Raw genomic sequence first — 17,842 nt, 5'->3', positions numbered from 1 at the left:
TATAATCTGCATTTTTAAGATGACACAACTGAGACCCAGAGAGGTTAAATCTCATGCCCAGGGTCCCTAAGCTGGTATTGGAGCTGAGGCAGGTGCTCCAGTCTCTCTCACCCACAGCCTATGCCAGTTCCCAAATAATCACAGCATTTATTCCTGAGTTATGACAATGGAGGGAGCACACAGCATCGTCTAGAAGGTCCCTGAGGGAGGGATGTGCAGAGGAGGCGGAAAGGCGTCCTCCGCCCTGATTCCAGCAGGGTGAGCAGACAGGCCCCCTGGCGTCCACCCCACAGGCCTCCTACCTTGGTTTTGTCGTCCACCACTCGGAGCCCATCGGCTGACACCCACAGGACAGACTTCACGGACTTTCGGCCCATCTGGAGGGAGGCAAGGGGACAAAGCAGCTGGGTCAGGGTGCCTCTCCCTGTCTGACCTTGCCCCCTCCCCTGTGGCAGCCCCCTCACTCACCGCCTTCAGCTTCTTCACCGCATCTTCACACACGTGCATTCCCCGGGACTCCTCCACCTCCACGTGGCCCAGGTACTTGGGTTGGAGGGAATGGGGGGGATATGAAACAGCACAGTAATCACTCATTCTCAGTGTCCACTGAGCATCTGCCATGCAGCAGACAATATTTTAAGCACACGATGTGTATGCAATCATTTATTCTGCATCTCACCTCTACAAGGTAGAGACCCTATTCCTAGTCTAGACATGCAGATGGGGAAACTGAAGCACAGCATGTAGTAGTGATTCCGCTCTAGCTACATCCCTGGGCCCTAACCCGGCACCGTGGTCCTCCCGAGAGCCAGTATTTGCATCTCTGTGCATAAGGACTGGCCCTGGGCCATGCAAAGCTGCTCTGCCCACTGTAAAGCAGCTAGAGCGAGCCTGGGCCATCCCCGCAGTGACTGACGGGAGTTAGGGTACCTGAGCCCCAGCTCCCTCACCTGCAGGTGGGATGACTGTTGCCTCGAGTTTCCCAGGGGAAAGCTCAGTTGCACACTGCTGCAGTTTTAATAACACATCCTTTACTGGCTGCCTTACTTTCCTCACTCCCAACACCATTTCCTGCACCTCCCAAATGAAGCCGTCACATTCAGAGTCTGCTTCCGGGGGAAGGGAACGTAAGGTGGTGGAGGGGCTGTGACCATGGTCAGTCATCACCCAGCCAGGAAGGGGCTGAGCTCCACAGTCCACACCGTGAATCCTGCTCTCCCCCTCATAGGAATGTAAAAGTGTAGGGTATGGCTAAACCAGAACGCCTTTATCGGCAGAGCGCTTTGCAAATGCTACACCACATGACGGCTTCCAGGTAATAGTTTGCTGGTACAAGAAAATGTGTTTTGGTTTTTTGTTTGTTTTCAAGATTGGGTATCACTCTGTTGCCTAGGCTGGAGTGCAATGGCACAATTAAGGCTCACTGCAGCCTCGACCTTCCTGGACTCAAGTGAGCCTCCCACCTCGGCCTTGCTGGGACTACAGGTGCGTGCCACTGTGCTTATTTTTTGTAGAGACAGGGTCTCCCTGTGTTTGCCCAGGCTGGTCTTGAACTCCTTGACTCAAGCAGTTCTCCCACCAAAGCCTCCCAGTGTCCTGGAATTACAGGAGTGAGCCACCACTACGCTTCAAGTTTTTTTTTTTTTTTTTTTTTTTTTTTTGAGACAGAGTCTGCTCTGTCGCCCAGGCTGGAGTGCAGTGGCGCGATCTCGGCTCACTGCAACCTCTGCCTCCTGGGTTCAAGCGATTCTCCTGTCTCAGCCTCTCCAGTAGCTGGGACTACAGGCGCCCGCCACCACGCCAGGCTAATTTGTTGTATTTCTAGCAGAGACGGGGTTTCACCGTGATAGCCAGGACAGCCGGCCTCACGCTTTTTAATAACAACTTCAAACGACTTGAGCTGGTGTCCCCGCCAGGCCGCGCACCCTCACAGCACATTGGTCCCCGTCTCCCGCGCCCCACCACGCCCCGCCGCGCCCCGCCTACTCACCCTGACTGGGAAGCTGCACGTGCCCTTCCGCACCGCGTCCTCGTCTGCCTGCCACTGGTGCGGGCGCGACGCCTCGGGCACGTAGGCTGGCTTCCTCCGCCGCAGGCTCTGTCGTAACTTGTTCATGGTGCCCGCCCCGTCTGGTGACACAGGACAGTGATGTGGGTCAAGGGCGGGGGTCAGAAGGTATGGAGCTTAACGGGGAGGGACCAGTGCTCAAGGAGCATGGGGTCAGATAACAAGATAACTGGAAGCGGGGTTACAGAGTCAGTTGGCAGCGCACATCGGATCAGCAGCTCAAGTCAGGAGATGTGGGGAAAGGAGCCAACAGAAGCCAGGGGAGTGCAAAAGTTGGGCACTGGGGATTCAGAACCATGGGGCTAAGGGGCCGGAGGTCTGGGGTGGGGGTTATGGGGCACAGGTTTCAGGGCATTGGAGGGCTTCTAGTCCATGTGGTGGATGCTTCCTCATTCCCAGGGCCGTGAGGACACAAAGGGTGGGAAATCAGACATAGGAGGGCATGGGGGCTGGAGAGCATAGGAGTCAGGGGCCACACGGTCAGGGGTTTTACGGGTATGAAGTCAGGCAGTGGGGTGATCAGAGGGCATCAGAGGGCAGCAGAGGAGTTGGGAATTGCATGGGTCAGGGGTGCAGGAGTCAGGTGCATGGGGTATGGGGGATAGTGGCTTGTCTCTGGAACTCTGAGACACAGCCATTCTGTGACAACTGTGTCTAGTCCCCAGGCAAGGCTTCTGGGGCCTTGCACCCATGACTATCAGAGGCAGGGCTGTGGGTGTGTGGAGTGGGCGTGGAGGTGGCCAGCCACTAGGACAGTCTTCACTGATCAGCTATCCTGACAGTCCCAGGACTGGGAGCACCAACAGCAGAGGGGGACGTGTGTTTGTGTGTGTAAGCAAGTGTGCAATGGTATGTTCTGGAATGCTGTCTATGAGGGGATCTATATCTGAGCATGCAAGTAATGTCTGTGAGTGTGTTTCTGAAGGCTGTTTGGAAGAATGCATGTCTGAGAATGGTGTAGGACAGTGTGCATCTGTGAATGCTGTCCGTGAGGGATACATCCAAAAGTGTGGTTGTTGTCTGTGAGTCTGAAGCCCTGAAGGTTGTTGCTGAAGGGCATCGATGTCTGAGAGAGGTTGTGAGTGTGTGTCTGCTGTCTATATCCGAGTGCCGTTGTTGTCTATGAGAACTTGTGGCTCAGTGCCTGTTGCCTGTGAGGGTGTGTCTGTGTTTGAGCATGAGGCTGTCGTCTTTCAAAGGGTGTGCCCATGGCTGTTATCCATGTAGCTATGTCTCTGTGTGAAGGTGTGGCTATTGTCTGTGATGACATTGGCTCTGAGAGTGCATCTGAGGGACCCACAAGACTGTCTGTGTCCAAGAGTGCAGCTGTTGGCGGTGAGCCTGTGTGACTGTGGCTGTTGCCTTAGAGTGTGGGTGTGTGGGTATTGCACAGAGGGTGTATCTGTGTGCAGTGGTGCATCCGTTAGGGTGTGTGAGAACATGAGGTTGTCTTTGAGAGTGTGTTCATGAGGGTTATTTGTAAGGGTGCGACTGTTGCCTGAGAGAGTGCTGGGTGTTCTTTGTGAGACTGTGTGCATGTTTGTACACAACCGTAGCTCCCTGTGAGAGCCTGGGCCTGCGGGTGCTGTCTAGTGTGGCTGTCATCTGTAGAAATGTGGGTCTGTGTGTGTTGTCAGACTGTGCAAGAGTGTGTCTCTTTTTTTTTTTTTTGAGATGGAATTTTGCTCATTGCGAATGGAGGCAGGAGTGCAATGGCACGATCTCGGCTCACAGCAACCTCCGCCTCCCAGGTTCAAGCGATTCTCCTGCCTCAGCCTCCCGAGTAGCTGGGATTACAGGCATGCACCACCACCCCTGGCTAATTTTGTATTTTTAGTACAGACAGAGTTTCTCCATGTTGGTCAGGCTGGTCTCGAACTCCCAACCTCCCGACCTCAGGTGATCTGCCCGCCTCAGCCTCCCAAAGTGCTGGGATTACAGACATTGAGCCACCGCGCCCGGCCAAGAGTGTGTCTCTTGAGAGTGTGTATCTCAGAGTCTGTATCCAGCGAGCGTCTGTGGTCACCTGTGAATCTGGGTGTTGTCTGGGAATGTGTCTGTGTGTGTGTGTGTGTGTATATATACGTTTGTGTGTATATTAGTGTGATGAACATCTACTTAAGCATGTGTTCAAGTGTGTCACTGCATTAGCAAGTGTGTGTGATCTGAAAGAAAAGAGATCTGTGTGTGTGTGTCTAACTGTATATCTACAGATGTGAGTGTTTGAGTGTGACCCTGCACGTGAGGCTGTAAGGGTGTCAGGGTGTGGGTCTGTGCATGAGTGGGGCTCTGACAGTCGCTGAGGAAGATGCCTGAGGGTGTCCACTCATGAGTGTGATTAAGCCTGTGTGACCGCAGGGACAGCTCCTCTGGTCGTGCTAGGCAAGACCACATACCCATTCAGCCCTGCCCTGTCCCAGGCTGGTCACTCACCTGGCTCCGTCCTGCAGGTTTCTGGGGGCCCCGGGGCCCCACAGGGGGCTGGGGGCAGGTGCCGCTCAGGCCTCCGGGGTCCGCCCTGCCCGAGTAGGGGAGGAGAAGGTGAGAAGTTTTTCTAGGTTGGGGCTCAGTCCGATACCTCACCCCTACTTTGGATTTCAGCCAGCCCCCTCCATCTTGGGCTCCCTGATGAGAGTCCTAGTTGTCCTAGCAACTGTTACCAGGGAGATCAGCCACCTGGTTCCAAGGGGCCAGGAAGGAGTAGGTATGTTTGGGGGGCATATGTTGGGGATGTGCTGGCCTCAGGAGAGCCTCACTGCCCAAGGGGATGCTGTGAGAGTGGCCTTGCCCTCTAGATGCATGTCCAGGGCTACACACATATGCAGCCAACTCATATCTACAGGTGTCCCTAGCATCTGGCCACAGCTCTACACACTTGGTTACACATAGACGCAATCACAGCTACACACCTCAGATCACAGATACACAGAAACAGTCCCAACTCCACAAAGGTGCCACTGTAAACATCTGGCCACATATTCATGTTCGGACACACGCAGTCTCTACTACAGACATTTGTCCACATACATGTAGCATGTCCTGGTCCACTTAGTTCCCACCACAGACACCTGGTCACACCACCCACTGAAATTTGGTCACTTCCACATTCTCAGCCACATACAAAGAACGGGGCCCAGGCAACCCACTAGAGCCTCACATGCATGGCCACACCCAGTGACAGCTATGTTTCCTCAGGCACCCGCCCAAGATACTGACGTCACAGGCCCACCCAGATAGAATCACACCCAGAGTTCACCCATTTGGTGACCCAGTCCCACACGACACAATCGCAGCTATACACACTTGTTACACGTATCTCCACTGTTGCACACTGACATCTGGTCACAGATGCACACGGACAGACACACATTTGGTCCCACGGAGACCACATGCAGGAACAGCTGCACGTGGACATGCAGCCTCAACCAGACCAGTCACACCAACACACTGTTTTTGGCCACACACTGTCACGTGGTCACACATACCCATTCATAGGTGCTCAAATCTGGTCACGGCATCAGTCACACAGTCTACTGTGACAGCCACACTCATAGGCACAGTCCTCTATACACAACCACACACGGAGGTACTGATGGCCACAGCATGCAACCACCCACAAACAACTGTCCCCAAGGATGGCCTCCCTCAAGACACAGCCATGGTGGTCCTGTAGGCATGGCCACAGCATCAATGTCCACATGACCCAGCCACCTATCATGGTCATAATCCCGTCACCCAGTGTCCCATACACAGCTGTACCATGTCACTCCAATGCAGCGAAACATATAGCCTTTCTTCATGCAGGCACACAAGTCACACAGACAAGTATGTGGCCATATAGAATCACAGCCCTGTGTGGACAGGTGCACAAAGTCACAAGCCCTACCTACACACATATCTCACACATAGAGACATAAGCACACAGTTTTAGTTTCCCATGTCACAAGTACACAGTCCAGTGTACGCACAGAAATGCAGTGACCAGGACGTGGCATTTATAGCTGGGTTTACACAGAAGACACAGGTCCTGACGGAGCCATGTGCACAGTCAGGGGCCAATCTCATCACCAAATCACACCTTCAAACACAGGTAGTCCAACACATACACACAGAGACAAAAACAGGCACACAGCTACAGACCCCACACTCTCACAGATGATGACACAGACACAGACATCTGTAGTCACCCAGGGTCACAGACATGCAGGTCACACACAATAATATGGAAGCCACAATCATATACACACCCCTACAAACATAATTTCCTGGTACCAGCACGGAGACACATTCACAGCTTTAGTCACACACAAATAATCCCTCTAAATAGCCAGGGTTTCAGACACCAAGTCAAATACATAACCCAAATCACACATACAAGGCTAGAAATACACACAATCACTCATTATCACACACACAGCTAGATACAGCCATTTATATTAATACAACTCCAGTCACACACTCAGACATGGTTCTGCATATGCAACCACTGTCATATACAATACTGTCACACAACCCCAGTCACACAGACACAATGTGACTTCAGATAGAATGGCAGTCACACAGGCAGAGTTGCACAGACAGGTGTGTGTCACTCACGTATATAAAATCAGGTAGAGACACAACTATAAACATTGTCAGTCATTGGGAGGGTCACACATGCACATGGAGCCATAGACAACTCCACTCACACACACAGTCACAACTCCACCCACGTCCTGTCAGTCACACGCATGCCCACCCCCAGACTCAACACATACTGTCACATACCCAGTTATAGTTAGCGAGGCATACAAACACAGGGTCACAAAAGACACAATCACAGACAACCACAGTCACAACCATGCACACCTCCAAACACAGACTAAAAAGTACAGGATTCTGCACAGTGAGCAGCTGTCACACACACATACACAGTCACACAAATACTAGGGTCACAGACACAATCATAGACACCACCACAAGCACACACACACGACACAGGATTCCTCAGTCACCAGCTGCAGCGTATGCGTGCACACACACACAGCCACAGTCACAGAAACACAGGGCACACTCCTAGCCACCTCCCCATTGCTTGCTTCCCCCCTTCCCCCCAGGTACCACACACAAAGCCGCCGTCACCGTCACCACAGACGCTGCAGACAGACAGGGCTGCACCCGGTCCCTGGGGAGCCGCCCCCAGCCCAGCCTGTATCCCGGAGCCCGGGGGCCAGGTCCGGGAGGAGGAAGCGGTGCATTGTCTGCGGGTGGGGCCACTCTTGGACAGCTGGGCAGCCCTGGGGACAAAGGGGGTGGCCTAGGGATCCTGTGCCCTGGGACCCATGACCAAGCCAGGGGGTGGAGGGATTGGGGGTTGCCTGAAATTGTCCTTATTTTATTCAGGCTGGGGTAGGGTGGAGTCCCAGGCACAGGGACCTTGTTTTGAGAAGGGGCTGTGCCTAGGACACCGCCCAAGGATTGGGGGGATGCTGTGCCCAGGGTGCCTCTGAGACCCGGGGGCAGGCTGTGCTTGGAGTCCCCCCAGGCCTTGGCGTGGTGGGAACGCTGTACCCAGTGACCCCATCCTCGAGACCGTACCTAGGGAGTTGTTATGCTGAGACCCTCTTAGGCAGGGAGAGGTAGGGATTGTGTCTGGAATCGCCTCCTGGAGGCCTTGGTTTGATACGGGGGCTGTGTCCCCGACCCCATCTCCATCCCCATCTAGTTCTAGGAGTTGTACCTAGAATCTCTGTACCCCTGTCCTTGGTTTTGTGGGGGGGGGGTCTATGTCCAGGATCCCTATTTCCAGGGCCTTGGCAAGAGATGGCCCAGGGGTCTGTGCCCAAGACCCCGGTCTCCTGGGCTTTGGCTTGTTGGGCCTGTTCCTGGACCCCCACCCAGGACCACCCACTCCAGCCTTGGCACCCTCTTTCCATCCGGGCGCCGCGGCCGCCTCCCACCCTCCGCCACATCAGCAGCGGCGCCGCCCCCGACCCGAGCCCCCCTCTCCCGCCCTTCTCACGCTGGCCGCCGCGCTGCGGGACATCCAGGGCCCGGGCGCCCCCGCCTCCCGCGGCCCTGGCTGGGCCTGGCTCCCCGACTGCTGCTGCTGCGGTGGTGGCGGCGGCGGCAGCTCGGTCTGACGCCGGCCAGGGCCCGGGGCCGGGGGATGGTGCGGGATGCACGCGCGCGAGCCTCCTCGGCTCCCGGGAGGATTCCGTTCCGGGGGCGGGGGAGCGTCCCTCGGCCTCGGCTCCCCGCCCCGGCCCCGCCCATTGGCCCGCTGCCTGCGGTTTATGCAGAAAGGCCCCGCCCCGCCCCAGCGCCTCGCCGGCCCCGTCCCGCTCCTTGGCCTGAAGACCCCGCCCACACGCAGACAACACCCCGCCTTCCCCGGCGCGGCCACCGCCCCGCCACGCCCATTGGCCAGTCCCGAGCTGAGCATGCCTATGAACATCGCCTAGTCCTTCCCCCGGTCCGTTCTGGCCTGGGCTCCCTTTCCCTCCGTGACCCCTGACCTCAGATCCCCTCCAGCTCCGCGTCCGAAAGAGTTGCTTCTAGGGGCGCCTTGCCGCCCCACACCCCCAAATCTTCCCGCTAACCCCATGGTTCCCCAGCCCGGCGGGGGCGTGCAGAAGCGGTGACGAGGCACTTTTTGCAAGGAAGGGGAGGGGGTGTGAACAGACCAAGGCGTCCTGATGCGCGATCGGTTCGGCTTTGGGAACGGGGGCGCCGGAGTGGGACCAGGGCGCGGTTCTGGCCGCTACGGCGCCCCCGCCGCCCCCTACGCCAATCCTGTGGGTTTGGCAAAGCAGCTGGCAGGGACATTAGAGCCCATTAGTAAAGGCGAGGTTGCCAGGAGCGAGGGGAGGGAGCCCGCAGCCAAGAGGCACTGTGTGTGGGGGAGGCCTCAGCTGCCACAGCCCTTAGAGCAGGTGGTCAGCACGTGGGGGGGTGGGGAAGGCGAGAAGGAGGTTCCCGGCAACAGATGGCACAGGCAGGGCTGAGGCTTTCAGACAAGGGGGTGTAGGGGGGCTGGCCATCTGCACCTGGAGGCCGCTGGCGAGCTCCTCCCCCTCTCCCCCCAACCCTAGCGTAGAGAAAAGAGCTGGGGGAAGGGGAGGGCTGCTTTTATTCCGATTGAAGATTCAGCTCCCCCCCACCCCGCACCCCTACCTCTCCAACACACTGAGAGGCTGGAACCCGGGAGAAGGCAGCTGTTGGAGGAGCGAGGGAGGCAGAGGTGAGGACTGCCTCCAGGACCATCTCGCCTTCCACGGGAGACTTGAGGCAGAGGTGAGGGCTGCCCCGATGAGTCCGATCTGCATAACGGCATGCAGGGGCCCAAGGCTCCCTCAAATGTTGGCAAAGATAAGTTAACTGCTTCCTTGGCTTAGAGTTCCCGGATGCCCACTTTTGAGTGGGGAGGTGCAGGATCTAGGGCACGAAGTTGGGAGTTCCCCAGCCCCAGGGATCCTGAGCTCCCGGGCCAAGGAGGAGAGCCAGGCAAGACTGGGAAGCCCAAGGGGGCTCCTGACCCAGGGCAGACGGGGAAGGGATAAGAGGCACTACAGCAGGGTATGGCCTGCTCTGGGGACTGAATCCCTCATGGAGACTGTCATGAGGGATCCGCCCAGGAGTCCCCTTTGGTGGGGAGGCTGCCGGCAGTGGCTGCGTCTGGCTGGCGACTGGCCCAGTAGCGGTGGTAGGTGTCCTGGAAGAGGTCCCTGCAGGCGATGTGGGCTCGGAGGCGGGCACAGGCCAGGAAAGCCCCTGCCAGCTTGCGATGCAGGGCATAGGTCTCCTCGGGTGGGGGGCGCAGCCGGTGCCGCAGCAGCACCGGGATGAGGTCCTGTATGCGGCGGGCAGTTTCCCCCGACCCAAAGTCATAAGGGCCCTGGGTGGCGAAAGGCTCCCCCAGGATCATCACTGCCTCCACGTGGGCGTCGGAGAATGCCTGGGAGTGGGGGTGGGGGGAGAGCAAAGGCAGCCAGTGTGGACATAGAGCCCTCTGCATAACCCAGAAGCAACGTGTAGCCTCCACTCCCTCCAGTCTCCACCATTAACACAAACCCTGACTCCCCCAAGAGTGAGCAGCTTCCGCTCCTTCCAGAGCCTGGACTAGACAGGCAGCTGCCTATTCCCCGAGGAAGCACCCCCCCGTCACTCCCCTGCAGAGCCTCCAACAGACAAGTGGCCCTCTACTCTCTACAACAGAGAAGCGGCCCCCGCCCCCTGGACAGACCCACGGGGCCCATGTTCCCAGGGTTCCTGAGGAGTCAGGCAGCCACCTCCCCCAACTCCTCCCCAAAGCCCCCAGCATGGATAAGCATCCCTCCCAGAGTCCCCCACTACCCAGTTACAGACACACAGCCTCCATTCTCCCTAGTGGAGACAAGCCCCTCCTAGAGTCCCCCAGTCCCCGGGTATAGACATGCCCCATCACCTACTCGAGTTCCTCAGTGGAGATAAGCAGCCCCCCACTGCACCCCACCAACAGACACCAGCCCCTTTCTCCCCCAGTGTCTCCCCACCTTGGTTTCAAAGCCTGTGAGGAATTTGAGGTCCCTGGACTTCTGCAGGACACGGTCTCTGTCTCCATCAGCTGCAGCCTTCACCACCTGGGGAGACGGGTGGGAGTTAGAGGGACAAAGGTCAGGGCTCAAGGGGGCTCTGGAGAAGAGGAGCTGGAAGCCTGTGCCTCCCATGTACCCACCTCCATTCTCATCTGCCTGGGCCCTCCCTCACCTGGAAGCTTCCTGCTCCCACCTTTGCCTGTCTGTGACTCCCTTAAAGACTGTTCCAGAGCCTGGGAGTGGAGGTGGTTAGGGATCCTGCCCATCTAGCCGGCAATGTGGGGCCTGCCCAGGAACTGCCACAGTGAAACAGTGCAAGGAACAAGTATCAGGGCTGCTGGTGAGTCCAAACACTCAACTGGACGGGTATGAGCATGACCCAGAATGGCATCCAAAGTTGCCAGGGGACACCTCTCTGTCTCCCACACTGGACTTTGAGCCCCATGAGAGCAAGGATCCCAGCTGGGTTTAGTCGCACGGGGCACAGGGTCTGGTGCTCAGGAGGCCCTGGGTGAACCCTGCTTTAGCAAATGAGCGTGTGGAGCAGAGCAGCTCTCTAGCCATGAGCTCACACACACAGGCAGGAGTTGTGGGCATGGAGAGACGCCCAGCTGGGGCCAGCTGGCTAGGGTACCGCCCCAGCTCTGCCACCTGCCGGCCTGTTGGGCCTCCACTTTCTCATCTGTGAAGTGGGGATGCCAAAAGTGCCTTCCTCATGGGGCTGTTGGGAGGATAAAAGAAGGTGATGCGGCCGGGCGCGGTGGCTCACGCTTGTAATCCCAGCACTTTGGGAGGCCGAGGCGGGCGAATCACGAGGTCAGGAGATCGAGACCACGGTGAAACTCCGTCTCTACTAAAAAAATACAAAAAATTAGCCGGGCGTGGTGGCGGGCGCCTGTAGTCCCAGCTACTCGGAGAGGCTGAGGCAGGAGAATGGCGTGAACCCGGGAGGCGGAGCTTACAGTGAGCCGAGATCGCGCCACTGCACTCCAGCCTGGGCGGCAGAGCGAGACTCCATCTCAAAAAAAAAAAAAAAAAAAAAAAAAAAGAAGGTGATGCCTGTGGCGTGCCTGGCGCTGTGTCTCATGCAGGAAGCACTGTAAATACTATAATCTACCATTATTAAGAGGTGGGCACAGGGGTCCCTATTTCACAGAAGGGGAAGCAGACCTGGAGTAGGGAGTGGAACCTGGGTCACACCACTCACTACTGGGTTGCCCTTTTTTGTGAGGAGGGGGATTCGGGATTAATTCCATTCCCTCTCTGCTCCCCCTGCCCAAGCCTGTCTGGCCATCTGTCAGGCCTGTGGTCCTCAGAAGCCGGGGCTTTTATAAAGTGGCAAAGGCTGCAGGCCTGGGTGGGAGGGGAGGGTGTCAGTGGGGAGCAGAAGGGCCTCAGCTTCGTGCCTCAGTGGCCGGCAGAGAGGGCCCCAAGGGGCCTGTGTGTAAGGGGTTATCACCTCCTCTTCCTGTTCCCGTCTCAGAGGTGGACCCACTAGTCCCCAGGCCAGATCCCTAGACACCTCTGTCCCCAACTGCTAGCCCGTCTGCTCCCATGGACTGCCAGCTGGGCATCTCCCAGCCACCCCTCTGCCCCTCTCCACAGCTGCCCTGGGCTCCCACCCCCAGGCTTAGAGACCACTTCTTTTTTTTTTTTTTTTTTTTTTTTTTTTGAGACAGAGTCTTGCTCTGTCGCCCAGGCTGGAGTGCAGTGACGCAATCTCGGCTCACTGCAAGCTCCGCCTCCCAGGTTCACGCCATTCTCCCGCCTTAGCCTCCCGAGTAGCTGGGACTACAGGTGCCCGCCACTGCGCCCAGCTAATTTTTTGTATTTTTAGTAGAGACGGGGTTTCACCATGGTCTCGATCTCCTGACCTCGTGATCCGCCCGCCTCGGCCTCCCAAAGTGCTTGGATTACAGGCGTGAGCCACCGCGCCCAGCCTGAGACCACTTGTTATTCAGAGGGAGTTTTCAAATTCTGACTGCATCCTTTCCCTGCTCAAATCTTTTCCACGGCTCCGCAGGGCACCTGGATACAGTACGAGCTGCAGAGCGCAGCCTCTAAAATCCACAGTGATTTGCTGCAGCCTCGTCACTGTGCTGCCCCCTGACCTGCCCTCCCAGTCAGAATGGGAGCTTCCTTTGGGTCCTCTAGGGCCTTACTACTACAAATGTGGTCCCCATACGGGTAGCCTTGGCCTCACATGGGTGCATGTCAGAACATAGCATCTTACGCCCACCTCCAGACCAGAATCTGCACCCGCACAGGATCGCCAGGCTTCACATGCACATCCAAGTCTGAGAAATGCTGCTCTAATGGGAATGTCCTTTATCACCGCCTGGCCTTGGCACATGTTGTCTATCTGAAATACCCTCTGAGTCTTTTCTCAGTTGGCCCCCCTCATCCCTCAGGTCTCAACGCTGACACTCCCTCCTCTGGGAAGCCCTCCTTGGCTCCCCAGGCTGGCTCAGGCTCCTCCTCTGGGCTCACAGTCCCCTGTGCTTCCCCTATCCCAGCCCTGTCCATGCTGGGTCCTCACTGTCGCCTCACTGACTACGAGTTCTGTGAGGAGGGACCTAGGCTGGGCCCAGGTCACTCCTGTGTCTCCAGCTTTGCCTAGAATAGAGCTGGGCACAGAGGAGGGGTCAGAAAACGTTTAGATTGGCTGGGCAGGAGGGCTCATGCCTGTAATCCGAGCACTTTGGGAGGCCAAGGCAGGAGGATCACCTGAGGTCAGGAGTTCGAGACCAGCCCGGGCAACATGGTGAAACCCCATCTCTACTAAAAATACAAAAATTAGCCGGGCGTGGTGGCTGTAATCCCAGCTACTCAAGAAGCTGAGGCGGGAGAATTGCTTCAACCCAGGAGGTGGAGGTTGCGGTGAGCCAAGATCACGCCACCGCACTCCAGCCTGGGCAACAGAGCAAGATTCTGTCTCAATTAAAAAAAAAAAAAAAAAAAAGAAAAGAAAAAAAGGAAAAGAAAACGTTTAGATTGATGGCTACATGATTAGAGGACCCAGGGCAAATGTCCAATCTCAACAATGAATGAAATGGTGTTCTTGGCCGGGCGCGGGGGCTCAAGCCTGTAATCCCAGCACTTTGGGAGGCCGAGGCGGGTGGATCACGAGGTCAGGAGATCGAGACCATCCTGGCTAACACGGTGAAACCCCGTCTCTACTAAAAATACAAAAAATTAGCCGGGCATGGTGGCGGGCGCCTGTAATCCCAGCTACTCGGGAGGCTGAGGCAGGAGAATGGCGTGAACCCGGGAGGCGGAGCTTGCAGTGAGCCGAGATCGCGCCAGTGCACTCTAGCCTGGGGGACAGAGAAAGACTCCGTCTCAAAAAAAAAAAAAAAAGAAAGGGTGTTCTCTGCAGCCTCTAAGACAAACTGACCCCAGTGGGTGGGAGAGCCAAGCACGTGAGGAAGCACCTCCTGTAGACAGAGTTGCCCCCAGGGACACACACCTGGCCTGGACACCAGGGCCCTGGACAGCATGGGGTCTGGAGAGGTGACAGGATGGTCACTGTGGGCCTTTCTCTTAGGAGGGAGCTGGGAAGTGGTTGGAAGCTTTGGGCTCTGGACCTGGACTACCTGAATTTAAATCCCAAGTCTGCTGTGATCTTGGGCAGGTGATTTAACCTCTCCAGGACCCAGTTACTTCATCTGGCCTAAAACGGGCCTAAAAACGGTCCTTTTCGCATTGTGTTGCTGTGTGGTTTAAATTGGTTACTATACGTAAGCACTAAAGATGGAGCCTGACATATTAAGTGCTTGGTGTGTGCTAGTTGCTACGAGTATTACTATTATTTATTATTTCTTAATTCCAGAAACTGCATTTCTCCTTCTTACTCCTCTGCCTCAGTATATGACTTGAGCCTCAGCCTTTCAGAGGCCCTGGGGTCTGGGGGAGACTCACCTCGATGTAATGGTCTGTGAACTCTGTCCCAAACTCCCGGCTTGCACCAAAGTCCAGCAGGGTCACCTGGAAGCAAGGAATGGTGAAAGGAATGCTGGGATCCCATTCACACCCCCACTGTCTATGGAGGCAGCCACGATCTGTCTCCCTCCCCACGACCCTGCCTGCTCCTGCCAGAGTCCCTGTTTGGCTGCCTTGCTGGGCTCCTGGCCTCATCTCCACATTTCCAACCAACCCCCAGAAGGTAGCTGAAGGCTTTTTTTTTTTAGTTCTAATTGTTTATGCAATAACAAATTTTAGACCCAGAAAAAAAAATCCAGAGAATAAAAGATACAGAGAAGTAAAATGAATACTCACAAATCCCACCACCCAGCCTAAAATATAAAATACTCCCCATCTGGCCGTGTGTGGTGGCTCACACCTGTAACCCTAGCACTTTGGGAGGCCAAGGTGGGTGGATCACGAGGTCAGGAGTTTGAGACCAGCCTGGCCATCATGGTGAAATCCCGTCTCTACTAAAAATACAAAAATCAGCCAGGTGTGGTGGTGCGTGCCTGTAATCCCAGCTACTCGGGAGGCTGAGGAAGGAGAATGGCTTGAACTTGGGAGGTGGAGGTTGGGGTGAGCCGAGATTGTGCCATTGTACTCCAGCCTGGGCAACAGAGTGAGACTCTGTCTCAAAAAAAAAAAAAAAAATACTCCCCATCCACGTGGAGCCTCCTGTGTATCCCGCCCTGATCACACCTCCCCCAGGTCCCCAGGGTCACCTCTTTCCTACAATCATTATTAAATTATTTCCTGAAGTTCTCATTTATGCATTTCTATATTTTCTATGTATGTGTACAGCTGTAAACAATCTAGAGTAATGGTGTGCATATTTTTAAACTTCACAGAAGTGGTATTTACTATCGTTCTCCTGCAACTTGTGCTTTTTGCCCAGCATGGTTTTGCGATTTATCCCTGTTGCCATGTGTCGCTCCAGCTCAGTCACTCATTTCACACTGCTGTGTAAGGACTTCGTTGTGTGAATCTATCACAGTGCATTTATCTGGCTGAGGAATACTGGGGTTGTTTCTGTTTTTTTTTTCCTTCTTTTTAAATATGTTTATTAGTTATAAACTCTGTTTCTGACTTTTTTTTTTTTGAGACAGGGTCTTGATCTGTTGCCCAGGCTGGAGTGCAGTGGCACAACCATGGCTCGCTACAGCCTCAAACTCCCACGCTCAAGTGATCCTCCCGCCTCAGCCTCCTGGGTAGCTGGGACCACAGGTGCACCCCACCACACCTGGCTAAGTTTGAAACATTTTTTGTAGAGATAGGGTTTCACTATGTTGCCCAGACTGGTCTCGAAGTACTGGGCTCCAGTGATCCTCCCGCCTCAGCCTCCCAAAGTGCAGAGAGTACATTAGTGAGTAGTCTCACCTGGCCTGTTTCTAATTTTTGTGCTCAATGAACACCTGTAAGAATGTTTCTAGGACAGTAGAGTTTGAACTGACCACAACCCACAGTAAGAAATTGTTTCTACTGGTGGCTGGGCATGACGGCTCACACCTGTAATCCCAGCATTTTGGGAGGCTAAGGCGGGCAGATCACCTGAGGTCAGGAGTTCAAGATCAGCCTGGCCAACATGGTGAAACCCCACCTCTACTAAAAATACAAAATTAGCTGGGTGTGGTGGCACACGCCTGTAGTCCCAGCTAGTTGGGAGGCTGAGGCAGGAGAATCGCTTCAACCCAGGAGGTGGAGGTTGCAGTGAGTCGAGATTGTGCCACTGCACTCCAGCCTCCATTCGCAACAAGAGCAAAACTCTATCTCAAAATAAATACATAAATAAAATTTTATATATATATATATATATATATATATATATAGAGAGAGAGAGAGAGAGAGAGTGTTTCTACTGGGCGTTCATGCAAATGCACACATAAACGTCAAACAAAAGTGTCCCAAGGCTGGGCGCAATGGCTCATGCCTGTAATCCCAGCACTTCGGGAGGCCAAGGCAGGCAGATCACCTGAGGTCAGGAGTTCGAGACCAGCCTGGCCAATGTGGTGAAACCCCGTCTGTACTAAAAATACAAAAATTAGCTGGGCATGGTGGCAGGCACCTGTAATCCCAGCTACTTGGGAGGCTGAGGCAGGAGAATTGCGTGAACCTGGGAGGCGAAGGTTGCAGTGAGCCGAGATCACACCATTGCACTCTAGCCTGGGTGACAAGAGCAAGACTTCATCTCAAAAAAAAAAAAAAAAAAAAAAAAAAAGAAAAGTCCCAAAATAATATGGATCCCTTCCATCTGTGACATACTGACATCATCTATTCCATAAAAAAAAAAGTGCCGGTGGATCATGAGGTCAGGAGTTCAAGACTAGCCTGGCCAAAATGGTGAAACCTCATCTCTACTAAAAATACAAAAAATTAGCCAGGCATGGTGGTGGGCACCCGTAATCCCAGCTACTCGGGAGGCTGAGGAGGGAGAATTTCTCGAACCCCAGAGGCAGAGGCTTCAGTGAGCTGAGATGGTGCCATTGCACTCCAGCCTGGGCAACAAGAGCAAAACTCTGTCTCAAAAAAAAAAAAGTGCTGTTGGAAACCAATAAATTGATGTCAGGACTCCTATCACTTGGAGTTGGGTAAACATATCCCTGGGGTATGAGCCTAGGAGGGGACACAGGGTGTATGCACATTGTGGAGAAAGAAGGGGCAAGGGACTGGGGCTGGAGACTCCGTGGGGTCACAGGATGCTCAGCAAAGGGTTCAGACTTGATTCTGAGGGGGCTGTGAAGCTGTAGGAGGTATATCTTGACCAGATTTGTGCTTTAGAAAGACCCCTCTGGGGACAAAATGGGGATAGACCACTTTGGAAAACCAGTTGGCAACCCCTGATAAAGGTAATGATGTATCCACCAACACTCAAGTCTGCAGGTCCAAACCTTCACTACAGGTCTTCGTACGCCCCCTGCCCTCTGCTGGGAACACTCTGCTCTCTGGGTGGTTGTCTCCTTTTCCCCTGTCCCATCTCAGCCTTTTTTTTTTTTTTTTTTTTTTAAATAGAGCCCAGGCTGGTTTTAAATTCCTGTACTCAAGGGATCCTCCTGCCTCAGCATCCCAAAGTGCTGGAATTACAGGCATGAGCCACCACACTCAGCCTCTGGTCTCAGCTTTTTGTGTGTGTGTGTGTGTGAGACAGAGTCTCGCCCTGTCACCCAGCTTGGAGTGCAGTGGCACGATCTTCGTTCACTGCAGCAGCCTCGACCTGGGCTCAAGCATTCCTCCCACCTCAGCCTCTCAGTGGTCCCAG

General features: G+C 55.0%; 3 protein-coding genes across 15 annotated transcripts in view; 1 reads left to right on the top strand and 2 right to left on the bottom strand.

Moving 5' to 3' along the window:
* NUMBL (NUMB like endocytic adaptor protein) overlaps nt 1-9,383 on the bottom strand; it is a 27,179-nt gene extending 17,796 nt beyond the window's left edge. For 2 of the 5 annotated variants that reach the window (XM_055250629.2, XM_055250630.2), the window contains exons 1-6: nt 9,224-9,383; nt 7,169-7,344; nt 4,502-4,586; nt 1,991-2,130; nt 469-543; nt 303-377 (exon numbers count right to left, since the gene is read on the bottom strand). In XM_055250629.2, coding sequence (XP_055106604.1) covers nt 303-377; nt 469-543; nt 1,991-2,130; nt 4,502-4,586; nt 7,169-7,344; nt 9,224-9,383 — 711 coding nt within the window. Of the gene's footprint in view, nt 1-302; nt 378-468; nt 544-1,990; nt 2,131-4,501; nt 4,587-7,168; nt 7,345-8,069; nt 8,358-9,223 lie in introns of those variants that run through there. The other 3 variants (XM_055250631.2, XM_055250633.2, XM_055250632.2) reach the window with 3 other exon arrangements.
* COQ8B (coenzyme Q8B) overlaps nt 9,162-17,842 on the bottom strand; it is a 27,487-nt gene continuing 18,806 nt past the window's right edge. For all 9 annotated transcript variants that reach the window (XM_063620987.1, XM_055250644.2, XM_055250638.2 and 6 more), the window contains 3 exons: nt 14,545-14,610; nt 10,582-10,668; nt 9,162-10,004 (listed from right to left, as the gene is read on the bottom strand). In XM_063620987.1, coding sequence (XP_063477057.1) covers nt 9,666-10,004; nt 10,582-10,668; nt 14,545-14,610 — 492 coding nt within the window. In that variant the 3' untranslated portion in view covers nt 9,162-9,665. The remainder of the gene's footprint in view (nt 10,005-10,581; nt 10,669-14,544; nt 14,611-17,842) is intronic.
* MIA (MIA SH3 domain containing) overlaps nt 15,792-17,842 on the top strand; it is an 82,611-nt gene continuing 80,560 nt past the window's right edge. The window contains exon 1 of the mRNA XM_063621099.1: nt 15,792-15,813. The gene's annotated coding sequence lies outside the window, so the exon portion shown is untranslated. The remainder of the gene's footprint in view (nt 15,814-17,842) is intronic.

This window comes from Symphalangus syndactylus, chromosome 17, assembly GCF_028878055.3.
Source record: "Symphalangus syndactylus isolate Jambi chromosome 17, NHGRI_mSymSyn1-v2.1_pri, whole genome shotgun sequence".
NCBI classification, from domain to species: domain Eukaryota; kingdom Metazoa; phylum Chordata; class Mammalia; order Primates; family Hylobatidae; genus Symphalangus; species Symphalangus syndactylus.
Note: the sequence above shows the minus strand (reverse complement) of the source record. Positions and strands in the feature narration are given on the sequence as shown.